The sequence below is a fragment of the Myodes glareolus genome, chromosome 7 (genome assembly GCF_982192425.1).
Source record: "Myodes glareolus chromosome 7, mMyoGla1.1, whole genome shotgun sequence".
NCBI classification, from domain to species: Eukaryota; Metazoa; Chordata; class Mammalia; order Rodentia; family Cricetidae; genus Myodes; species Myodes glareolus.
In genome coordinates, this window is record NC_142032.1 from 85,610,454 (window position 1) to 85,636,837 (window position 26,384).

The window sequence follows — 26,384 nt, forward strand, 5'->3', positions numbered from 1 at the left end:
TCTCAGATGCTGTTCTGGTCACACAGTCCTCGGTATCTAGTCCCCAGATGTCCTCCCTTGGTTAAAAATAAAAAGATCAAACAAGATTTCCTTCAGGATGAAAGTTTATTTTGCCTTTTACCTAGAAGCAAGACTAGTGAAAATCAAAGTATAAAAATAAATACAATTTACATGAACAGACATTCCAGTCAAAGTAAAAATAACAATAAAGATAACGCATATAAATAAAACTTCAAAAGCACAAAACAGTGCCTGGCACTTTTCTGAGAGAAAATTCTGAACATTCAAATGTAAAACACACAAAACTTTCATCTTGAAATTAAAAGCACACCACTTTCTCATCCTTAATCTATAAGCAGTTGTAGCTTTCCTAAACAGTTTTCTTTAGCTAATTCCTAGTAATCTACACAAACTTAGCTCCCCTCCTTACGGAAGAGCCCACAATGATACGAGTAAGTGTCCTGAGTGTTTCAAACAATGAAGCAGTTTGTCACATTTGAAAGATAACTTGGTGTACCTTCCTACAAGTAAAAAAGCTGTAATGTGGACTTTTTTTGGTTGTTTTCCAAGACAGGATTTGTCTGTGTAGCCCTGGTTGTCCAAGAACTCGCTATGTAGACCAAGCTGGCCTCGAATTCAGAGACCGGCTTGTCTCTGCCTCCCGACTGCTGGGATTAAAGGCATGTACCACCACCACCTGGCAATAACCTGGACTTTTTTTTTTTTTTGACTGTTTTCTTCTTCTATTCAATGAGTGGTAAGTCTCAATAAAGAAAACCAAGTTTATACCCAGAGTGGGTTATTATTTTGTAACTATTGCTGGGTACAAAACTCAAATCTCAGATGGAAGAAAATCAGAAAAACAACCTTTATCTCCATATTCCTAGGTTAAGAATATATATAGGCTGCATCTTCAAAATACTACTATCTTTAAAATTCAAGTTATAAGGATCAAATATACACAGTCCCAATGTCATATAAGAAACACAAAGCCCTTTTCAGAATTATATGAAAAGTAGTAGCATTCTCTTTCATAAAATTATATTCTTTTAGTACATTGTTGGTTGATGCATTTAGTGAATATGTTAGTCATGAAAGCCATACATCTCAGTGCCTTTATTGCGGATTTTAAACTAGACAGTATTACTATGCTATCCATCTGGATTTCTTATTAAATAGCCCTTTATTCTCTCCTAAGTGAAGCATGCTGGGAAAGAAGACTAGGAAGAAATAAGCTGTACAGACGAGACAGAGCAAACTGCATGCACTCTGCTGTCCTGCCTTCACAGTGCACTCCCAGGCACTACATTCGTGAAGACCGCTCTCTTCTCTAATCTTGCCACCTCCCAAGAAAGTACTTATATCTAGTCTACCTACAGCTAATGGTAACGTACATGAAACCTGACATTTCTGTAAAACAACTAGTTGTCTGCAGGAACGTCCTCTACCAAAACCATGACACTCCCAGCCACTTACTTAGGATTCAGCGTGGCAAGTGTTTCATCCTACGAAGCTATACCGTAAGTCAAAGGATATGGAATCGTGGGCATTTAAAATTAGAAAAACATACTTCTGCAATAATTTCTTTTTGAACAGAATAGTATCTAATTTGTTTATCAAATTCAGCAATCAGTATATAGCCTTGAATGAAATTTAGGTTTTAGGGATAATTTACAATTGGTGGTATCTTTTTAATACTCTGTAAAAATAAGTCCAAATTTCTTATGTTTATAAAAAAAGGGTGACTGTAGACCTCTGGGCACATACATCTTCACCCAGACTAACATTAATAGGAAAATGAGGAAGGAATTTTCCAAACTGACAAGATTATACATACAAATGTTCAGCCCTTGCTGTCTCTTTGCCTGTATAAACAGAGGCCAGGGCTAAACTAAAAGTCCTGGCCAGGGAATGGAATGTGGGAATAGCATGCCCTCCTCCCGTTTCATCCCAGTGAATGCTGTCTTCTTAAATTGTCGCAACATTTGGCCGCTTTCTTTGGATTTTTCCTGCATATGCTCCTAAAAATAGAGCAAAATTAATATTATTTCTCAAGGTTAGAAGTTTTCTATAATATAACTTAGTTAGTTACCAGGCATGAAGCTAAGCAATATATGCTGTTAAACTTAATTCTGAGGTAGAAACGGTTACTCTCGTTTTAAGGACAATAGAGCATCAGCAATTGGCTGCCTCAGCTAATACTAGAATGGGAACTGAGAACCCAGCTGGCCTGCTGCCTCCTTTCCTGTGTTGTTTCACCATCCCTACTCGGCTTTGATCAGTGGTTTCCAGATCACTGCATATCTGCTCTCACACATACAACGCCAGCATCGGCTTTAACTGTAGGTTCAGAGATGCAGAAACTGTAATCATTTCAGATGCTGTGCAGCACCCTTAGGCACTTGAAAATCCAACCTCAGCCTAAGAGGGTAATATCTGGCCAGAACAGAAAATGCATGTCTCGAGATGGCTGTGGTAGCTACAATCCTTGGTGGATGAGGCTGTTGCAGGAAGATCGTAAATTCAAAACCAATATGGACTATATAGTGAGGACTCTTCATATAAAAACAAGAGTTTTCTATAAATTGATTATTAATAAAGGACTTAATGCTCATGTAGAGCAAATCGAGGTATTATTTAAAACATAAACCAAGACATTAGAAATCTGCCAGGGCAAAATAATCCTTTCAAGAGCAGTATTAAATTCATAATTAGCATTTTAGTCAGTATGTCAAATTCTGAATTTACATAAAATTTACAAAGATGAAATTGAGACTTCTGTACTTTCATTGTCTATACATTCATATAAATAAAAGTTTAGAAAAACAAGGCAGTTTTACTTGTTTAAAAACATAAAAATTGTATGTGTTGATTACATTTCTATTACTAACTGCACTGCAATGCAATTAAACTTCAATAGCTATAAAAACTGAGCTTCGGTACACATTATTAACTACAGCAACTGCCTGTTCATCCTTTAGAGTGTCAATTACTCGGTGGAAAGAGCACTTGTGTCCTTGATTACAGACTCACAAGTGACAGCCATGGAGATGGAATGCATGGAAACAAACATGGACAGTGATCACTGTGGCAAACTGATGCTATGGGGCAGGACATAATTCACTCCTCAATGATTTTCCAGCCACCTGGGAGTTACCACAGTCTAGAACCCTACCATGAGAAGAACTGAAAACATCCTAACATTTTACATCACAGCACAAGCAACAGAGCTGCTGCTTGGGCTGAGTTCTTCCAGAGGCAGCTGACTGACCGCCTCTAAAGCAAGCCGGCTCTCCCACCAGGTACCCTTCAAACAACTCCAGTGACTGTCACTTCAAGAGAAGATCTTGTAAAGTACCCGAGATACATATGGCACTATGAATTCTGTCCAGGGCATTTGTGCAGAAGGTCTGCAATCATCTCAAGCTCCTGACAGCTTGTTCCCTCCTGGAACCTACGTGAACAACAGGTGGTACCATGAAAGACTAAAGTGACAGTGACAACATTGCTTGGTATATTATTGCTTCTTCTCGTCTAACTTGGAAGAAACCACTCACTGATATAGTTATAAATCTTGCGTACTTGTCATTAGTGGGGAGATTAGAATGAATTCAAGCTTTCCTCCACTGCTTGGGGATTAATGCGGCTATCTGTGAGTATCAGAAAGCAGCAGTGAATGCATAGCATTGCAAAGTGTTTTTAATGGGTTGCATAATCCTGAGCATAATCAAAATGTCTTAACCAAAACACCAACAAATATTAAAGCATTTGGTAAGAGTTTTGGATCAGCTCAAGACTGAATCTGTCTTTTTTGCCACCATAAACTGAACTTCAGAACAGGTTTTAGTTTCTCCCTTGATGATGAGGAGATTCGGCTCAGGCTTCCTACAGAGGGAAAGCTTGGGACCCCTCCACACACCTGGCATATTCACTGTGGATCTTGTGGTCGTGCGCAGACTCAGAAATCCTGGCCGACACATTGGCCATGAGGTTAAGCAGACCCACACCAGACATGAGATGATCATTTTTATTCATCTATAAAAGGGTTCTTGGTAAAAAACCTGAATGATTCTACAAAACTTCCCAAATTAAAAAACAGTATTTTCCATAAAATTACTAGTCATTAAGACAAGCAGCCTAGTTCATAGGATTTCCTGGCTGCCACAAAATACTAAGACAGCAATAGGAATTCCACGAATATACCAACATTCTGGTGGCAAGGAAGACTGCAATGCGTGTCCCACTGGGAAGCCTGAGACATGGGGCAGATTGTGCATGCCCTTGGTTGAATGGGCTCTGGGATTCATTGCTACACACCTGACACAGGCGCTCTGCTAGGCACTCTGCTCTGTGAAGGCTTCTGTCTATTTTGCACAACCCCCTTCACTGATGTCTTAGGGGTTCTAATTGAATATAAAAAGGTTAATGAGTCACTTGCATGAAGGTCTGAACTTCAGAGAAAACAAGAAGACAGCATCAACTACTCAAAGCATAAGTAAGCTTGAGAGGAACTGAAGGCCATGCATGCAGCACTAGGAGAGCCACACCTCTGTTTCCCAGGAGACCGGACTACTGCTTCCCACTTGGTTGGAGAATCATTGGGCAAGGCTAACCTTACTTGATGCCTAAGCTTACATTGAAACATATAATGAGTAATGTGGTATGAGATGAGAAGTAAAAGCATGCCAACATCAGATGGTAACTAAGATACATTATACAGTCGCGAGCAAGAAGGCAGTCTACACACAAATCAGATCGTGATGCTATGCACTTTAACACATACAGTGGGAGATCTCATACTGAAGAGAACAGTATAATTATTTTTCCGTCTCAAAACTGATCTTGGCATTCTTACCCTTGTCTACTAAGTAGCCTATGAACAGGTGCATTCTGTCCTTGGTTTGGCTGAAGGACTCTGTTGACAAATTAAATGCAAAATTAATTCCAAAAGACAAATTCCATTTTCCCCACTTTCTTTCAATGGGTGGAAGATGACAATGGTAAGGTTAGAAGAAAACTATGCAGCATCATGGGCTGTGTATCACAAGGCAGCTAACTGACTAAAGCATGATAATAGGGATTTACATTTCGTTCCCTATGAGCTCAGACCTCAGGTTCTCATTAGGCAAGCAATGTCCAACACACGCAACCCCCAAGCTTTTAGAGAATTTCTAGACAATTTGCTGACATGCCATACACAAGCCAACCTCTCGTTTTACAGGAGGGGAACAAGGTGTGTGCACTAAGTCAATGTTCTAAGGGTCTTAAGTACCAAAGATTCCCAATAGTCTGAAATTTCTTCTAGGAATGGCCGGCCTGTCCTAACAATAGTGCCAGGAACCTCTGATCTGACCACATATGGCCAGAAATAGGAGCAGAAACTAATGAGTCCTGGGTCTCAGCTCCTCCAGCTCAGCAGCAGAGTCCTACTGATGGAAGCAAGGTTTTTAAAAAAGCAAGCTTTGACTGTATAAAATTTTCTTAACAAAAACAAAAGCCTCTGGCGGAGAGGAAGTGATTGTGCTCACCTTGTTTCTGAGGGGCTTTGCTTCAGCAGGAACTTCTTATTTGGCATTCCCATTTCAGCAACCCTGGCACCATATAAAGATAAAGACAATGTATTTGAGAAGGGAGGAAACAGACTTATAAATGACAGGTGGGCACTGGGAAGTGAGGGGCCTCCTAAAAGCCTATGCTAATCATACTAAAAATTAACTTCAAGAAAGAGATTTTAGGGGAGGAAGTGGAAATTTTTATAAATAAATAAATAAATAAATTTTTTTAAAAAAGAAAGAAAAGGGTTTTAGAAGTTGGAGAGATGGTTCAGACGTTAAGAGCACACCGGCTGCTCTTCCAGAAGACCTGCGTTAGGGTCCCAGCAACCACATGGCAAATAACAACTCTCTGTAACTTTGATTCCAGAGGAGCCAATGCCCTCTTCTGGCCTCTGTGGACACCAAATACACATAAGATAAACATACATACATGCTGGCAAAACACTCATACACATAAAACAAAATTTTTAAAAAAGTTTTTAAATATAGTTTCTGGAATATACTTCTTGAGCTTTTGTCCCAGAATTATCAGAAGGAATGTATTTAAATGGTGAAAAAACTAAATATTAAATATAAGGACTAACTATTGAGATTGTTTGACTGGCTATCAGTCATCTAAGCTGAATGTTGATAAATAAATAATTTATACTTTATTAAAAGATAAATCCACCTTTTTACCACTAATTTTAATGAATCTCTACATCAAAAGGGAGATTTCTACCCAGCATGGTGGCATAGGCTACATTGTATATTCCAGGTCAGCCAAGGCTACACAGTAAGAACCTGTTAAAAAATGAAGGGAGGGGGACTGGAGAGATGGCTCAGTGGTTAAGAGCATTGCCTGCTCTTCCAAAGGTCCTGAGTTCAATTCCCGGCAACCACATGGTGGCTCACAACCATCTGTAATGGGGTCTGGTGCCCTCTTCTGGCCTGCAGGCACACACACAGACAGAATATTGTATGCAAAATAAATAAATAAAAAAATGAAGGGAGGAGGGAGCTCAGGGGGATGAGGGGAGGTGGCCCAGACTGACCATCCAGGGCCTTAAGTTGACCCACCCCAACACCTATCCCATCTATGAGCTGCAGGAGCACATGAAGGGGCCAGTCCTGCAGAACCATAGCCACAAGATTTCCAGGACAGGGGTCACAGCAGAATATCTGAGAGGACTCTTAGTGAGGGTGTGCCAGGAGCCAGAGGCTTTAAACTAGACTAATAACTCATTGCAATGAACATTTACAATTAAAGCTGTTGGGGCAAAAGGGTCTACTGTGTGACACACCACAGCTCCCAAGCTCAATTCCCAAGGCCACAAAGGAAGAATGAACTGTCACCAGTAAGGCGGATTTAGAGACCAGTCATGACTGGTATGAGAGAAGGCTATGACTGACAGAGGGGCAGGCCATTACCCAGAGAGTCGGTGAGGTTTTGTTTTTTCTTTTTAATTTTCTCTTTTATTTTCTTTCAGTGGGGAGGTTACAAGAATGGAGGGCAGATATGGAAGGAGTGGGAAATAAATGGGATTGGGGTGCATGATGTGAAATTCCCAAAGAATCAATTTTTTAAAATTACATTTAAAAAAGAGGGGGATTTCTATCAGCTCAGCTGCAGAAAAGCAAATTGATATTTCTAATTAATTTTTTTAACTTGATGCATGAGTATTTTGGCTGCACACATGTAACTCATACATGCAGTTCTTGTGGAGACTGGAGTTTAAGGGTTGTGAGCAGCTATGTGGGTGCTGGGAACAAAACCCTGGCCCTCTGCAACAGCAGCCAGTGCTCTTCCCCACCGAGCCGGCTCTCCAGTCCTTGTTCATTTCTTACTGGAAAATAAACATAGCAGCTGATCACTAAAGCTAACCGGCTGATAAGAAAGTGACACCAGAACTTACTTCATGAACTTCTTCCTGTCGAGAGACTTCTGTGTTGCAGCTGAAAGCGCCACCCGTGGACTTCTCATTTTACCCTTCAAGTACAAAAGAAACATCAGGCTGATTAGTGCCAACAGCACTGTGTTAAAATAGAAGATGATCCCAAGTCAGCTAACCATTGTTTGAGACAGGGTCTCTTTATGTAGCCCTGGCTGACCTGAAGCTCACTGTGTCAACTAGACTGGCCTCAAACTCACAGAGATCTGCCTGCCTCTGCTTCCTGAGTGCTGGGATTAAAGGTGTGCACCCCGCAGCCAGCCACTTAACTAATGTTTTTAAGTAATCTCATTTTAAACGCTTAAAATTTCTACTCTTATTTCTACTTTTGTATGTGGTTGCCAGCCAGCACTTTGTTGTTGTTGTTGTTGTTTTGTTTTTGTGGGTTTGCTTGTTTGGTTGGTTGGTTTTGATTTTTGGAGGCAGGGTTTCTCTGTGTAGACGTGGCTGTCCTGGAACTCATTCTGTAGACCAGGATGGCCTTGAACTCAGCCAGCCCTCTTGGTATGCAGTTTTGAATTATTTGGAATCACTTCAGATTTCAAAACTGACAAATTAACATGAATGTGTTAAGGATGCTCATTCTGGAGCAGCTGACAATTTTCTTTGAGTTACCAGAACAAAAGCGTCAAGGTCTTAGGCCTCAAATCCAATCCCAATGCAGCACAGGATTCTGTTACTCTGTGGTTCCTGTGGAACTCACTACAGAGCTCAGTGGTGCTGAGACTCCTGGGGAGCCTCCATTACCTGAGCTCAGAAAAGCCCCTCCCTCAGAAAGCCACACAGCACACATACCATCTGCCGGAGCAGTTTCTCTTTGCGGGCTTCTCGATCATGATGGAGGATTGACATTCTCTCAGCTGCATCCATTACGAAGAAGATGTCATGAATACCATACAGGGCAGCTCGCAACTAGGTGTGAAAGAAGAAAATCGTGTCTCCATTTAAAAGATGAGGCTCCAATTTAGTAATACGATATATACTGTGTGCACACCTTACTTTAGAATAAGAGTATAGGAGTTCTCACTGAAACCTGTTTCCCCTGTTTAAATGAAGAGAGAACTACATTTCTACCCTGGATCTCCAGTTAGGAGCTGAGCAGCTTCCTGGGAACCCTTCAGGACAGCAGCATCTACCTGAGCTAACACTCGTTCCTGAAGGGAAGCATCTTGGGCTGAGACAACACCTCTCTTCAGTGGGGCTTCTGACTGAAAGCTTCGTATGAACTCCATAGTATCCTGAAAGAAAGAGACACTCCTTCAAAAGCAGTTTTCTAGGAAGATTTATAATCACTTTATAAATCAGTTTTATAAACTTTTAAATAAAAGTTTCCTTTGATTTTCTTTCTCCATCAAAAATTACAAAGAGCCCAGAACTGTCACTGATGACATTACAAGCAGCCCTACACCCCCACCTATCTCCCCGCCTCCTGCTGCAGTGGTTTTTTGAAGCTTCTCAAAAGCCTCCTCCTGCCCAGAATGGCAGAGGGACTGTAAACATGGAGCTATGCTGTTCAGGCAGGCTTCTGCGTCCTCTCCACAGGAAGGCCACCAGACTTAGCCAGATGGCTCTGAATTAGCAGTCACTTGAACACCCATCATTAATTCACCACAGGTGTCCAGGGACCTTAACAGCCTACCTGTGACATCATTTGTATGTCATGGTGAATGCCAGATTTGAAGAATCTAAAAATTCTGCGTTTTTTTTTGTTTGTTTGTTTTTCAAGACAGGGTTTCTCTGTAGCTTTGGATCTTGTCCTGTCAAACTCACAGAGATCCGCCTGCCTCTGCCTCCTGAGTGCTGGGATTAAAGGCATGTGCCACCACTACCCACCTGAGAATCTAAAAGTTCTAATGCTGATAAAGAGGAAGGCAGTGGCAGTGACCTTGACCGTATTACTGAATTTAGATTGGTACCTAGTGATAAATCGGCCTGGAGGCAATACTCATTGTAATACCAGATGCTGAAGATAAAAACGATAACTAACTAACAAGGAGGACTAGGAAGAGGAAGCACACAAACACAGCTGTCCCCCGTGGGTGACTGTCTCGGCTGTGAGCAGCATAGCTGGGGACTGGACAGATGACGCACTGTGAGGTTCTGGGTGGGATGGGGCAGATAAACAACAATTGCCGGGCAGCATGCATGACAGCAACGAGAGGCACGCCCTGTGCTGCTTTAAGACTGCTCCGGTTGGGAATGGTAACATTCGTCTGTGATCTAACACATGAGAGGCTGAAGCAGCAGGACTTCCCTGAATTTGAGGCCAGCTTGGACTAGAGTGAGAGCCTGTCTCTAAAAATAAGCAAATAGTTTGTAGAAAAGAACCAAGAATGCTCTCAGGAGTGGAGGATTAAAGGCCTTTTCTAACACTCGTCCACATCAGCTCCTTCTTGAGAGGCATCAAGTTGTCACCAGCAGAAGAAATGACCCTTACTCACAAAGGTGACTCAACCACAAGGTATCTGTAGTTTACCATACAAAAATGCTTTCTGTCCCCAGGTCCCCTCTGGGCAGGCCTACCAGCCCTGTCTTGTATTCTGTGTGCCAGAGGCTGGTGTGGTGAATGGCACAGGACCCTAAGAGGTGGAGGGAAAGGATGGGAATGAGACAGGGAAGAGCGAAGAAATGCCTGCTGAAAGCCTAAGGATGCCCTGAGTTCTAAAAGGCCCCAAACCTCAGGGGGATCCCCATCTCTACTATCCTCCATAGGGATATGACAGAAGTCTTCTGCTAATCCAGGGCCCAGATTATCTAACTCCGGCATCTCCTCTTAGCAGATGGTAGCCACATGCTCTGCTTCTGGCACCTTCTGCTTCCTTTGTCAGGTTCAGTCTGCCCTGCTGTGGCTTCTTGGGGTGGAGGCTTTCATTTCCCACCTCTCAGACTAGTTTTTCTATAACAGAACAAGGAAACCGGAAGAAAGTTCTCAAAGCATTTGAGATGATCAAGATTGTTTTATCTTTGTACTAACTTAACACCTAAACCTAGGTCTTCTACATAATTACGCTCGTATTCTTTCTTTAAAAACATTTAATTTTATATGCATGAATGTTTTGCCTTCATGTGCACCACATGTGTGCAGTACCATGATGCCCAGAAGAGAGCATCAGAACCCCTCTGAAACAGGAGTTACAGATAGCTGTAAGCAAGTATGTGGAAGCTAGGAACTGAATCCCAGTCCTCTGGAGGAACAACCAGTGCTCTTATCTGATGAACCATCTCTCTATTTTCATTAAAAAACAAATAATAGATAGATGATTGATAGATAGATAGATAGATAGATAGATAGATAGATAGATAGATAGATAGGGATTAGGCAGTGGTGGCGCATGCCTTTAATGGAGGCAGAGGCAGAAGGATGTCTAAAAGTGAGTTCCAGGACAGCCAGGGCTACATAGGGAAATCCTGTCTCCTGTCTCAAAAACCAAACAAATAAAAAGGTGGTTTGGGGTGTTTTGTTGTTTTTTAATTACATTTTAAAAATGTATAAATATGAAGGGATGTGTGCCACTGTGTGCCACAGTGCATGGGCAGAGATTAGGGAGCAATGCAGGAGTTGGTTCTCTTTTTCCATGTGCATGCTGGGGATTGAACTCAGGTTGTCAGTCTTGGTGGCAGACACCTTTGCCCACTGAGCCATCTTTTTTCATTATTGCTAATTTTTTTTTTAATTTTATGTGCTTTAACGTTTTGCCATAAGTGTCAGGTCCCCTGAAACTGGAATTACAGACAGCTGTGAGCTGCCATGTGGGTGCTGGGAACTGAACCTGGGACCTCTAGAAGAGCAGTCAGTGCTCTTAGCCACTGAACCATCTTAAATGCATTAATGACACATACTCTGGATTTCATCACAGCACTTTCATACACGCACACAGCTGTCACCCCTCTGCGGGCCCCTCCCCTCCACCAATCCCTTCTCCCTTTCCTCACTAGCTCTTCTACTTTCGTGCCTTGTGTTTTCGGTGGCCTAGTGAGTTTCATTAGGGCTACTTTCAAGAGCATGAGCACCAGTGGTTATAGCAGGAAGAAAATGTCTCTCCCTCTCCCATCAACCATTAATGGGAACAAATCTTCAAGGAGGGGCGGGGCCTCACACACCCCTCCTATCTTCATGACAGAGTATTTATTGGTGGACCTAATTTTTTTGAGACAGGGTTTCTCTGTAGCTTTGGAGCCTGTCCTGGACCAAGCTCTTATAAATCAGGCTGGCCTCAAACTCACAGAGATCTGCCTGCCTCTGCCTCTGCCTCTGCCTCTGCCTCTGCCTCTGCCTCCTGAGAGCTGGGATTAAAGATGTAGACACCACCACCCAGCTGGTAGACCTAATCTTAAGCACCTTTTATACAAAAGACAGGATCTCTCACAGAGCAGTCTCCTGTCTCAACCTGCCCTAGCACTGGAGGTGCAGACCACATGATCGTACCTGGCTTTTTGCATGGGTGCAGGAGCTTTAAACTCAGGTTCATAACCTTTACAGGGAGTGTATCCTCTGAGCCATCTCCCCAGGCCCTACTGCACTTCTGAACTTGCTATGGTGATTATCTGCATAAAATGTGCCTAAGATTGTGTCTTGGTGGAGATGACGAGCGTGACACCTGACGTTCTCCTGCGGCCTCAGCAAATGCACACACACACAAAGTGAATAATAGCAGTGCAGCAATCATGTTATGCCTGGAAATCGGCATCCATACAACTCTGGGGTGGAGGCAGTAATCTGGAAAAAAAATCTAAGTAATCAGACTTATGAAATCAACTAAACTGAGATAACAAAAAAAGTTTGACCTGAGTTCTGAGCTCAGCCGTCAGAAGACTGAAATGAAGGGAAAACAAGGGAGTCCAACAGTCTTACTTTTACGGTTTGTCGGAGTTGCTTCAGCTTGTCTGTTTGCATAAGTTTACGAGTAAGAAATCCTTTCGCCACAGCAGTTATTTTGTTAAATTTTGCTTGTGTTTCTGGACTAAAAACCTAGAAGAGATTGGACACAATACTTTAAGAATCCTAGCACCACACTCAAGTATGATTCTTAATCTATCGCCACCAGCTAAAATTCCTCTCTGGACATTTGCTCGTGTAGTTTCATCTGCATCAAGAACTAAGCTGCTTAGTGCGTGGCAAAAAATAATAACTGATGTTCACTATACAGCCTAAAATAACAACTCTTTAAAAAGATCAGCTGGTCTGATGAGATGCTTGCCAGGTAAAGTCACCAGCCACCGGGCCTGATGACCTAATTCAACCTCCCAGGACCCACATGATGGACAAAGAGAACCAACTCCCACAAGATACCCTCTACCATCTATACACACTGTGGCATGTGTGCCAACCCCAACTCCAATAAATAAACATGTAAAATACAAGACATATATCAAGGCTGCCCACCTGAGACCATTTAGCTTGGGCCCTTCCAAAAGGCCTTGTTACTGAGAGTTTGGTCACACCACTGGCCAGCGATCCCCAGAGGTAGAATGGTGCTTCACTTGCAGAACCAAAGCTATATTGTAGGGCAGAATTTGTGAAGCCTAGAGAAACATACAGTACAGACTAGTATAGTCATCTATATGGGATGTCACATAATCAGAATATACAAAACACTGTGAAACTCTATGAATTACAGCTAACTCAGAGACTGACCCAAATGCAGACCGAAAATATCCATGGACTGCAGCTCTGGGCCAGATGGAGCTTTTCAGGACAAACAGAATCTCAGGACAACTGATGCTGTGAAAAGCTCTTATTGCTTCTGGGAAATTAGAGGTAATTCCAGATCACCCAGGAGATAATCAACTGTTCTCACTTGAGCATGTCACCTGCCGCATGAATGAGCAGCTAGGCTCAGGGCCCAACTGCCTATTCTCCTTGTTAAGGTTGAGGCTTCTCACGGACACCTGCTCTGCGGGCTTAGATCCGATATCAAGTCATTTTTCATGGCTACTAAGCAGCTGGCAAACAGGTGGGATGGGCATTAAATTACTGGAAGGAAGGTATGATTAGAAAAGCTTACTGCAGAATAACTTGGAGTGGAAAACAAGGTTTAAAATCTACCAGAGTTGTCTGAGGTCTGGAGCGAGTCCACTTGGGACAGCACTGTTTCCAGCAGAGTAGAACTGCTTCTTTTTCTCCACTCCAGCTCCAGGGCACTGTTCAAGTCAGAGACGTCCGCCGCAACTGCCTTCACTTTCAGCATCTTCTCCTGCTCTTCTATTTCCTACAGAGTGACCATGTATCATGACACGCGAGATCCTTTAACGCTGTCTGAGATGACGCCACTGTAGGCTTATCCCAAAAGTGTAATCAAGAATACATTCTTGTTTATCTCAGGTTTCCTCCCTCAAAATTACAACTTGGTCAGATGATTGCACTTTTTAAAATGTTTTTAAATGAGATATGACTATAATAATCACAAGACAAGTATTTTTATGATATTGTTCTTGAAAATATATATTCAGCATCTATTTTTTAAAAGCCTTTAAAACTATTAGGAATTCCAATTGAAGGATTCAGTAAGGTTCCTTTCACAAATTACTCAGTTGCTTTTAGGTAAGAACTTACATGTTAGAACTGGCATTCTGACAACAAGATACTACCCACACATCAAGATCAACGGCCACCTTAGAAGATGTGCAGAGTGTCCAGGCTGTGGTGCCTTTAACCCCAGCACTCAGGGCTACACAGAGAAACCTTGTCTTGAAAAACCTAATTCCTCCCCACCAAAAAAAGAAGAGAGAGAGAAATCTTGTCTCCAACCAACCAAAGCTATGTAGAGCAGAAAACAGTCAGAACGGAGGTGGCTGCAGTTAACTCTTTGCGGCTAGCCCGCCCCCGCACCTCGGTGCCTCACCCTCTGCAGTCGCTCCTGCTCTCGCTCCTGCTCGGCTATGAGGAGGGACAGCTGCTGCGCATGCTGCTCCTCCAGTCTCTTCCGCATCTCTTCAAAAGCTAACATCCTGCTTTTTAGTATCTCCTGGCCTTCTGAAAAGAAACACGTGCCTTAGATGGAGAAAACCCACTGACCGTCTAACAGCAGGGCTGCACCTCCTCACCTTCCCACCCTCAACTGCAGGGCTCACCACTGCAGCCAAGAGTCTCCAAAGCCTGACTAACTTTAAGATGTGGTCCTCGGGGCTGAAGACAGCACAGGTTAAGAACACCCATTGCTCGCCAAAGGACCCAGATTTGGTTCTCAGTATCACATCAGGTGACCTACAACTGCCTGGTCCAGGGAACTGGATGTCCTCTAACCCCTCAGGCACCTGCATGAATGTGGTGCACACAAACTCATGTAGATGTGCTCTCTCTCACACACACAAACAAATTTTAAGAGAGATATGGTTCTTGCTGGGCAGTGGTGGTGCACACCTTTAATCCCAGCACTAGGGAGGCAGAGGCAGGCAGATCTTTGAATTCAAAGCCAGTCTGGTCTATAAAGCAAGTTCTACAACAGTCAGGTCTACACAGAGAAACCCTGTCTCAAAAAAAAAGCAACCAACCAAACAAACAAACAACAAAATTTTAAAAATGCGATCACCTTGAGAGGCAGCAAACACTTCTAGTTTCCGTACCTTTAGGGCTAGTTTCTAGTATCTTATTCTTGTTAATGTAGCCGGATCCCTTCAGGTATCTTCTTTCTGGCAGGTGTTCCCTTTCCTGTTCGGCTACTCCAGCTGTTATAATGTAAGGACAATTTTCTTTTTGCAAACTATCAATATCTAAATCAAGTCTCCGCTTAACTTTTTCAAAACTGTTATCCAAAAACTGCTCATCTCTACCGGACACTGGAGAAGTATCCATCTGCTGTCTGGAAATCTGGGTTTGCATAAGTAGGGGAGAAGGGTTTTTCACATCATATGATTTATTCAGTTCCATTTGTAAATTGCAAGAGTTTTTTGTTAACATATTGGCTGACTTGAGTCCACACACATCTTCCATGGTTTGACTCACTACACATTGACTGGTGTGTAGTTCATGCAACTTGGGCACAGCCATACAGGTACTGTCCACTTTCTGGACTTCCCTCTCATTGGGTGTGACGGAACCTTCCACAGCAGCATGCTCAACAGTGACTTTATTGTCTACTTGATTTCCTAAGGCCTGATGTCCCTGACTTGGCTTACCCATAACTATCTCTCTTGTGGTCTCCACCATGCTTTTGCTAGCAGAAACCTTTGAACAAACCCCTGTGAAGTCAGCTGGTGACTTTGGCACAATTTCAGATTCATTGGTTGTTTCACCAGCGGCTGGAGTGACTCTATGCACGGCCTCTTCTTTTTCCTTTGGGCTCAGCTCACAGGCATTCACCGGGTTATTTATAAGGATCTGACATGCTGACGATGGCCTGGAATGCCTTCGATGCATTGTAGGACTCACACTTGGTTCTGGACTAGGTAATTTGGCGTATGGACCTGTAAGACTTTTGATAACTTTATTTTCAGTAATAAAGGTGGGAATAACTTTAAAAGCTGCCTCGGTTCCTGGAAGAGTGGGAGAGTCATTTCCCACAGGTAGATCTACTTTGGAAAAGCTAGCTAAAACTGGCATGCCCATGTTGCTTGCTTGAGAAGCACCTTGGAGGAGAACGTTGGACTTATTAAGGCTTGGTTTGTCTGGGATGGTGGAGCCACAGTGCCGGCCTGTGGGCAGAGGTGGGGTCTTCTCCTTCACACAGTCACCTGCCTTAGCAGCATCATTTTCTTTGTCTGAATGGCTTTCACTAGCACTTCTCTGTGCACCACTCCTCAGACTTCGTCTAGACTGTTCTCTCTCCACAAAATCCTTTGACTTCTTCATTAGATTCTGAAGGCTCATGATGTAGGGATCTGGAGTGACTTCAGCCAAACGTGATGGGTCCTGTTCTTCTTTTGCTAAGAGGGGACCATCAGAAATGAGAGTCTCCTGTGAGCTCGCTGCAGAGAGCCTTGGAGCAACTCCGTCTTCTGCCTGCCTGCTGTCTGGACTCTCACACGGCCTCAGAGAGTCAGACCCTTCGGAGTCTCTAGGCAGGCTCATTCCATCAGCATTATGTTGGTCCTTATTACCCACAGGCAGAAATCCAGTTATCTTTTCAAGCTTTACTGAAGTACATTGCTCAGGGGGGCTTGGCAAGCTATTCGGAACTGTAGCAGGAGCATTCAAGCTTTTGACTTCTGAATTAGAATAAATAGTTTCTGTCGCCCACTGGTCAAAATCACCGGCATTTGGTGCTTTTCTAACCTGAAAAGGGACATTTAAAAATTAGTATTTCTCCATTATTCAAAAAGAAAAAAGAGCCTGTGGGTTTTGTTGTTGTTTGTTTTATTTGCTTTCATTTTTTTTAAAGACAGGGTTTCTCTATATAAATCAAACTAGCCTTGAACTCAGCAAGATCCTCCTGCTTCTGCCTCCCAAGCATTGAGATTAAAGGTGTGCCCTACCTCAAAAAACAAAGCCTTTGATTTTATTGTTTTCAAAAATAAAGCAGAAAAGGAAGATTTAGAGTTCTGATATTTGAGAACACAAAGGATAATTTCATGCCTGCCATTTCAATACTCAGGAGACTGAGACAAGAGGATTGCATGGTGGCACACGTCTTTAATGCCAGCACTTGGAAGGCAGAGGCAGGTGAATCTCTGTGAGTTGAAAGCCAGTCTGGCATACAGAGCAAGTACCAGGACAGGCTCCAAAGCTACACAGAGAAACCTTGTCTTGAAAAACAAAAACAACAACAACAACAAAAAACCAAAAGAGAAATAAAATACACTCAGCGATCAGTTTTTATATCCTGAATCACCACAAAAGAAATTTATTGGTTACCCTACCCTATTTACTTAAAGGAAGAAAGAAAATGATCTCTTCTGAAACGAGTATGTCTGAACACACATACACACAATTTATACATGTTCACTTTAATCTTGGGATAGGAGCAATATCATTATTTTCTTTCTAATTGTGTGTTATTACCACCAGCAATGATTCCTAAGACAAGTTATTCCCTAACAATAATAACATATGCAATAAATACCAAGTAAGCAAATGTTTTACATAGTTACATCTCATAAAGCAAAACAAGGACATTGATTAAGTAAAAATAATAACAATAAGACTTTTGCCTGTCATATGCTTATTCAAGAATCTTCTAAACTGGGCAGTGGTGGTGCATGCCTTTAATCCCAGGAAGCAAATCTGTGAGTTCGAGGCCAGTCTGGTCTAAAAGAGCTATTTCCAGGACAGCTAGAGCTGTTACACAGAGAAACCCTCCTAAAAACTCCCTATAAGGAGCTCCAGAGATGGCTCATCAGTTTAGACACTTGCTCTTGCAGTGACCCCAAGTTCAGCTCCCAGCATCCACAAGGCAGCTCACTATTTGTAACTCCAGTTCCAGTAGATCTAAAGCCCTCTTTGGGCTTACATGGGCACCAGATGCACACGTGATGCACAGATACACATGTAAGTAAAATATAAAACTAAGACTTTTTAGAAAGTTTTAGCCATGTGTTGTGGACATGCCCTTAATCCCAGCACTCATGAGACAGAGGCTTTCTATAAATGCAAGGCCAGTCAAGGCTACAAAATAAGAACCTGTCTCAAAAACAAAAAAATACTTTATAGGCTTTGGCTTTCTGAGACCCCCAGCCCTACTCTACTTTACAGAGGTGTTTCTCTCTGTGGGCCTTCTGTGTGTACCAGCTGGGGGGGAAATGCTTCCATTTAAAAACAAACAAAAAACCCTCCCCATAAAATGAGGCATTTCTGTCATAAATAATTTATCCATGTAGTTTATGTTACTGAGAAATTAGAAATTTTCCACTTAGAACTCAGCTAACAAAGTCAACTTTAATTAGATCAACTGACAGTAAGTGAAGTCAGCAATCTGTATGTTTTCAAACAAGTAGGTCAACAGCTGACACATTAGGGTGAAAATAACTGTATTCCTCAGAGACCAACCAGAAAAAAAATAAGCTAGAATTCATTCCATTCTGAATACTAAAAACCTGGAGCGGCCGTTTCCTATGGGCTTGTTTTGTTTTGCTAGATTATATGGCACTTGTGTCTCACCTATAAGTCCCAAGACACATGATGGCTCGTCTCCAGGCACTGTGCAGTAAACAATTCAAGTAGACTTGGTGATAACCACAGGACGAAAATAAACCAAAAGGGGTGCACATTCCCGGAATCCATGGGCATGGTCCCAGGCAGATTATTCTGCTATATAAAATATTGCACAGTTTACATCTTTGATACTCAAAAGCTATGTTTTTTTGTTGTGGTAAAATGGACCTTAGATTAGACAAACTAAATTTTAAAAAATAAATATTTAACTGAATCATAGGTTTCATATATGAAAGAGGGCCTCCCAATCTATTTGGATTCCATGAAATCCCTGTCTATATAGAAATTCATTACAGTTGGCATTGTGTATGCTGTTCTAAACAGAAAGTTCTAGGACTCGAATAATTTCATTAGTGTAATCTGTTAATAGGAATTGGATCCTCTCCATGGACTAGATTCAGAACACTCTGCCATTTTTGTTGTAATAACAGGAAACAGCCAGGAGGCTAACAAACTACTGTACATTAACTAACATTGATAGTAGTTATAATCTGCAAATTAAAATCAACTGCCAACACTATATACGACCCCACAGGGAAACGCAGCAGTTGGTGGAAACACCCTCACCACCACAGTCATCCAGCAGAAGTCACAGAGACAGCCTATAAACCCTGAAAATTACGAAAAAGTAAAAGTGTTATGTATGGCACATTCAGTTGTTCCATTTAAATCACTGGTTTTTCTTTTTAGTATGAAATGACACAAACCTTAAATTGTTTACATAAATCTGAATTAATTTAAATAAAAATAACTACAAAAGGCATAGATATTGTTGTTTAAATGATTTCAGTTTGGGTCTGGAGATATATGTAGGCCAGCCTATTTGTTTAATCTACATGGCAATTTTCCATATCTAAGAGTAAAAGTTTCACACACGTACAAACGCACGCATGCACACACACATACACACCCCAAATCCTTTGAAAGCGGTTATTTACTTTAGCAGAGAAAAAGAAGGCCCTTTACTAACAATCTGATTAATTCAGGGGTTAACTACAATGGGCAATTCTATCATCTCTGACACTGTTTGTAGTCACAAGACAGACAATAAGCAACTATACCCAGTGTATAGAGCCACTGTCTAAGGACCCTCTCTGATTCAAGTACTGGGCAGCACTAACAAACAAATGGATTCTCTCCAACAAATTATACTCAACCAAAACACAATAGGCATACTTCACAATTAGTCAGCTTTTCTGAAAAGCTGTTACCAATGTTTACTTTGTAATGTCTTCGTTTCAATCTAGAAGTTTTCTGACACACCTGGACATTTTCAAGGATCTCCTGGACACGAGCCAGTAAAGCTGTCTTCCTATTGGCCTGCTTTCTTGTTTGGACATCCAGTGCTTTCTGCTTTTCCTGTTGAATTTCCTTTCTCTTCTCGATGGTAAGCTACAAGACATCATAAACATGCAATTCAATGGTAAAAGTATCAAATTGGCAAGTTCTGAATCAGAACAACCAAAACCCTATATAAATCATCCAACAAGTGTCTGGGGTGCAAGGACTTCATCTGAGTGTCACACAGACGCAGCCCATATAAAACTTCAGAAGCTCTGCCACGTATGGCCGATGCATATCACTGAATGTAGCTTATTCCCAACTAAAAACCAAGCTCACAGGAAAAATGCCTTGCTCACTTCTCAATACTTTAAACGATAGACGAAATTAAATTAGCCCTTGGAGGCTTTGTGGAACTTCTCATCTGACATTTTCTGACTTCTAAGCTCTTATTTCAGGTTCTTCAACTTGTACCCTTCTTGTCAGTGCATGTCACCTCTCTACTTCCTTCACAATGTCCAAAGATTTCATCTCAGATGGACAGTAGTAGGTACTGAGCAGTACAGGATGGGTGGTCACTGTATTACCTTCCAAGCTTTCTAGGTTTACAACGTTCATTACAAAATGCTGGCAGAAAACACCGATCTTTTAACACTTATACAACAAAAATAAATTTATTACTTATCTAACTTTCTGATTCAAAGTATGGTCACACATTGAAACAAACAACATCAAATTGTGTATGATGATAAATATAACTTCTCTACCATCCTCTATTCTCTTACCCCTTGCCAAACAAAGAATATACCACCCCTCGTCCAAATTGCAAATGTTTAACATATATTGAATGCCACCCATGATACAGGGACTAGTCTAAGCATTTCACATGTAATTCCCAAAAAGCATTTAATACATTTAATTCCCAAAAAGCATTATGAGGGCAGCACTTGCTATCTGTATCCTCATTTAACAGTTAGTGAAATGGACCACAAGTTCTGCCCAGCAGGAGAGTGACAAAACTGATCTAAACCTGGTTGGGTTCCACCACCCAGTTGCCTGAGAGGATGCGGCTGCAGCAGCACAGGACGGCCTCCCACACTGGCACTCTTAGCTCCCCTTATTCACTCTAATGGGTACAGGAAATAGATACAACGGACATGGTTAAACCATGGTTAAACCGTTTCACTGTTAATGGACATTTAGGTTGGCAATCAGTCTTTTGCTATTTTAAATGATATTGTTGTAACTTATACTTATTTCTTTGAACACATCTGTAAGATATTCTTCCTGAATAGAATTGCTGAGTCAAAATTGCAGACACTTTTAAATTTTGATAAACACTACCAAACTGCTTGCCAAAGGAAAAAAGAAAAACCTGACTTTTCTGATAAAAGTGCATTAAACATTCATTTTGCCCACAATATAAGAACATGAAGTCCTATGGGATCATTGCAAATCTAGCAGGGAAAAAATGCTAACTCATTTTTATTGTATTCCTCTAATTATGAAAAGACATTAGGCATCTTGTTGGCTGTTCATAAACATTCCATTTATTTTTCAGTAGTCATTCACTAGATTTAAAAAGTTATTTTAAAACAAATAAGGGAGCTGGAGAGATGACTCTGGTTAAGAGCACACTGTTCAGTTCAAAGCACCGATGGAGTCTATCACTCCAGGTCCAGGAGGTCTGATTCTGCTCTCCTCGGGCACCGCACCCATGTGCAAATATACTTAAGAATGTAATAAATCTTTAACAAATAAATAATTCCTAAGTTTACCAGTGGAGAAAGCACAGCCAGCCCGTGGAAGCGGATGAGGGAGACACTGTTTGCCTGGGCAGGCAGGAAGCTCTCTGTGGACAGTGAAGCTGCCTGAACTCGGGCGAGGGCTTTCTCGCAGAACTCCTCGTACTCCTCCATCTTCCGTCACACTGGAGAAAGAAAACGGCTGCTATCAGTGCGCTGACAAACACATCTTGCTTATGACCTAGGAGCACTGGAATATTAAACACTCCTAAAATGCGCAAGTCCTAGAACAAGCCTCCTGGAATTCTGTTTATATATCTAAAGGCTTCATCTTGATGCCGTGGACACCAACAGACTCAAGCAGAGGTGGAAAACAAAAAATTCTATTGACTCTGGAATTAATTATATTTTAGAGTTGAAAATCTGAAAGGTCACCAAGCAACCTAAAAAAAAAAATCAGCCAAGTAATTTTACAATTTCTAGAAATTTGGGGTTATGAAAATCCCAGGTAACCAGAAGGATTAGCCGGGATATGCCTATTTTTTAGCAAGTACTAAGTATTTATTAATTGCCTGTTTTGTATAACATTCTGCAGCCCTGGCTCCTGTAAGACAAGGGAAAATAACAAAAGGAACATTGTCATGATCATAACAAGATAGGGAACCAGTAAACTGTGCAAAGAAATGCCCAGTGCAGTAATACCCTTAAATGCCCAGACCAGTAATACCCTTAAATGCTCATTTTAAAGCAAGTAACTACTTAACAGACAAAGACTGAGCATGGAAGTTCAGTTCATGATGTGGGTCATGAACACAGGAAATAAGAAAGAATACGGTGCCCTGCTGGGCCACTAAAGACTTACGTTATATAACATATAAACTCATATCAAAGAGTCAGGAAAAACCTGGCATGCAGTTAGAAATGAAGGAAAAGCATGCAGAGTTCTGATTAGATCGTGAAGAACAAGAGCTACTGCAACCCTGTGCAACACAACTTCGCTCCAGTCTGTTGCTTATAATTCTTCCATTTGTGCAAAGTAAGATTAATTCCAAAGAAATACCTGGTTTTCTACAGTACTAAGGTTGTTTTGCATGCTTACACTCACTTTAAAAAGAAATACTAGGCAGGCAGTGGTGGCGCATATCTTTAATCCCAGCACTCGGGAGGCAGAGACAGGAAGATCTTTGTGAGTTCAAGGTCAGCCTGGTCTACAAAGCGAGTTCCAGGACAGCCAGGACTGTTACACAGAGAAACCTGACCTCGAACAAACAACAACAACAACAACAAAAATAAACAAACAAAAACCCCAAGACTTAAAAAAAATCCCAATAAATCCATTTCTGCTAAATTACTTTTTACAATACATCTTTTATTTTCACCATTAAAGGAAATAAAAATGTGATATAATTTCTGTGCATATGCACAGAAAGCAAGAGACTCGAGTGTAAAAGTCTGGGAAAGTTAAGGGCATAAACTGCCTTCGTTAGTTTTATTTTTCTTATAATAGCATCACAGAGCGATGTCTCATTGTTGTAGAAAGTTATTCACATCCCTGGAGTGGTATACACACACCCTATATGGCAAAGGTACAGAAACAGGGTAAGGTACAACATGACAATGAATGAGACACTCAAGTTCCGGAGCTAATATAAAGACTGGAGAAAGCACCAAATGATCTTGGAGCATGACTGGACCTTTCTTGCCCATCAGTTTCATCTTAGACACCCCCTCCTCAAAGAAGCCTTCTCCAATCATCCGATCCTAATCCCCCTGCCTCAGTCACTATCACATCACCCTGTTGTTTCATCATTTCTATTGCACTTACCGCTATCTGAAATGCTCTCGTTTGTTTCCTTGAGTTTTGTGTGTCTTCCTCCACCAAAATGTAAGCTCCATAAGAACAGGCACTCTCTCGGGCTTGCTCACTGAATCCCCATGACACAGAATGGTGTCAGCACACAGTAGGCACTTAATACAATTATTGAACAAATTAATTAGGGCAAACAGATCAAACAACAATGTAAAGTAAGAGTAGCAGAACGGAGAGAATTCGGAGAATGGCAGCTTTGAGAACAACTGTGTTCCCAGAGAACTGGGTACCTCTAAATTGCGAAAGTAGCCATTAAAAGGAGAGTCCAGATTCCACAGTTGGGCAAGAGGGCACGGCATGTCTCACACCACAGCTACCACGTGCAAGCAAGGCTTGATTTTAAGGGAGTCTTGATGACAAGGTGATCCCAACCACAAATCTTCTGCCCCATACTTTACCATCAGGCATTACTAATCCATGGTCCACTTCCATTCCCACCAGCCTCAGCAGGTCCAGACACGCCCTGTCTATTCCATGTATACCTTGGTGCGACTGGCCTTTGTCCAAAGAGCCTTTTGGCAAACCCTATGGACTCATAGCTCCTATCTGCTCATTCATAACCAGCACTTGCCAGAAATGTCACTAAGGGAAATGTAAACGGAACACAGCTTCTGAGCTGGCTGCTTACCACTCGGTTTCCACAAATACAGAAACTTCCTACAGAGTCAGTAAACGGGGTTAGATCTTAGGCACATACTAGCTGTACATTTGTGGTGAGCTAGCATCATCCCTGCACCCCAGTTTCCGGGGATCTGTCTCAAAGCGATTTTATGAGAAACCACTGAGCTAAAAGCACAGGTAGGCAGCAATCAGAGGTACTGTATGTAGGGCGTGCCGAAAGCATCGATACGTGGGGTCTGCTTTCCTAATGGGGTGGGGGCGGGGGGTAATAATGGTGATTTTTAATCACCTGCGTGTGAACTCCTGGAGAAAGGAGACAGTGTTTGGTTCTTGCTAAGATTCGAATGTAACTTGAAAACATGAGAAAGGGGACAAGGGTTTCAATCCAATCCAAATCCATCTCTAGCTGTATAGGTCATGTGCCTGGACTGGTGGGTGAGAAGGCTGGAATCCGAATAAGAAGGGCAGGAAGAAGCAAAGGGTGGGGACCACCTAGCAGCCAGCATCAGGGGTGCTCGGAGAACTAGCTTCACTGTCCTCGTGCCGATGCCCCAGAGTGGCAAAGGTGGAGTAAACAGAGCTCCTAAAGGCCTTTGGTTGTGGTAACCAGCGTTCAGAAATGGCCAGCGCACACCCTCGAGGGACGCCTCCATCGCCTGCACCAAGGGAGAAGCCCAAGCCTTTCCTGCGCCAAGCCGAAACCCCATGTTCTATGCCTGTTCCTCAGCGTAGGATGCTTCACTGGGCGGAGCCAGCATCCAATCATCCCCCTCGAAGCGCGCCCCCACCCGTCCTCATCTCCCGTCTCCCCAACCTCAGTGCCTGCGTGGGCTCGCGACCCAGGGAAGCCAAATCCAACCCAGAACGCTAGTCCTCTACTCCGCGGGACACCAAAGCCGCCAGCTCGGGTATCAGCTCAGCCTGGACCAGCAGAGAGACGAACTCGGTTCTCTAGCACTCACCTGACACCCACCGCCGGGTCAGTTTCTCTGCCCGTGGACCGACCTGCCTAAGAAGCAAAGGAATCAGTCGGTTCAGACAGAGCGCATCTGGATCCGCCGCCTTCTCCTCCTCCTCCCCGCCATAGTACGGGTCCCTCAGGCGGCAAACGCGGGATCCTGGCAACCGCCGCCGCCGCCGCCAGCCCAACTCCACCCCTCAGGGCCGGTACTTCCGGTAGCTGCTTGGCGGGCAGTTGAAGCGGTTGGACCTCCTTGGACTACAATCCCCAAAGTGCATAGCGTGTCAGAAATTGCGGGCATAGTCTTTACGGCAAGCGAGATGTACACTGGGAAAAGTAGTCTTCCCTGCAAACGAAGGGCTTTTTGACTTATAAATTACTCTAGGAATTCGCAGGAGCTAAATCCCCCGAAGTGTTCCTTGAAGTTGCCGGGTATTTTTTGCTTGTCTGTATAGAGTAACCTCTTCCTATTTGGTAGGTGGAAAATGTACAGCATTCACCAAAATGTTTTCTCTATAAATAAAAATGTTGCTGAATCCTAGATGCCAACTCCAAAGCCTTAATATATATGTGTGCTCATTTACAGATCAGTGAGGGGAAATATTCAGAGGAAAAAGTAAGAGGTTCAAGTTGGCAGGAAAAAAGTCCACATTTTTTTTTTGTTAGTTTCTATCTAAATAACTTATCGCCAGGGTTTTTGATTTAATGACACCATTTCCATTTTGTAACTGGGCTTTACCTTCCTCCCAGGACTTTTTATAAATGTAATAGACTTTTATAGAGCCTACCAAGGATGATTGTGAGGCATAACTCAGAAAACTCCTATACAGCACCTGGTATGTGTTACTCCCAGATCGCGGGATTCCCCAAAACTACCAGGGAGTGCGCACTCTGTGTAAAAGCAAAGAGCCTTTATTCTTGCTTAAGCTTGGACCCTCCATCCGACCAGGACTCAGGATCCTGACTGGCTGACATTTGTCTCGGGGGTCTTGGCAAAAGGGGAATGGGTGAGTCCTGGGCTCAGGGAGTCTGGTGATCTTACCTAATCTTACCTAATGTTTGGACGATCAGGTACTTCCCTTTAGATGTTGGCCCTCCCTGGGTGGTGTCAGCTTAGCTTTTCCTGGAACCCTGAGTTGTCTGCCATGGCAGCTGTGTGGGTTGGGTTCCGTGTGGTCAGGCTGGGCCCCATTATGTGTGGCCAGACTGCTCTGGGTCCCACATTATTAGATCGTTAGTAGGAGGAAAGGGTGGACTGGAGAGGCGGCTCAGTCAGTAAAGTGTGTGCCACACAAGAGCATGAGAACCTGAGTTCAGAAACTGAGAACTTCCCT

General features: G+C 42.6%; 1 protein-coding gene and 1 long non-coding RNA gene across 6 annotated transcripts; one reads left to right on the forward strand and one right to left on the reverse strand.

Annotated features, from left to right (window-relative positions):
* Positions 1-86: 86 nt before the first annotated feature.
* Ccp110 (centriolar coiled-coil protein 110) lies at positions 87-25,241 on the reverse strand. 5 transcript variants are annotated; one of them, XM_085692989.2, is made up of 16 exons: positions 25,052-25,241; positions 23,424-23,566; positions 21,632-21,783; positions 19,836-19,964; positions 15,050-16,697; positions 14,329-14,456; positions 13,533-13,695; positions 12,870-13,009; positions 12,339-12,455; positions 8,623-8,724; positions 8,282-8,398; positions 7,451-7,524; positions 5,529-5,591; positions 4,856-4,915; positions 4,318-4,403; positions 87-2,021 (listed from the first exon to the last, which is right to left on the reverse strand). In XM_085692989.2, the coding sequence occupies exons 3-16, from the start codon at positions 21,770-21,772 to the stop codon at positions 1,969-1,971; spliced, it is 3,021 nt and encodes a 1,006-aa protein (XP_085549115.2). In that variant the 5' UTR covers positions 21,773-21,783; positions 23,424-23,566; positions 25,052-25,241; the 3' UTR covers positions 87-1,968. The 5 variants fall into 5 exon arrangements, with proteins under 5 accessions (XP_085549115.2, XP_085549114.2, XP_085549113.2 ...); XM_085692988.2 differs by having other exon boundaries at positions 14,329-14,459; positions 23,424-23,523; positions 25,052-25,240; XM_085692987.2 differs by having other exon boundaries at positions 14,329-14,459; positions 25,052-25,240.
* On the forward strand, positions 1,386-4,956 carry LOC146893444 (uncharacterized). Its single transcript, XR_015003060.2, has 2 exons — positions 1,386-1,520; positions 2,982-4,956. It is a non-coding gene; the product is annotated as an uncharacterized LOC146893444 (long non-coding RNA).
* Positions 25,242-26,384: the final 1,143 nt, after the last annotated feature.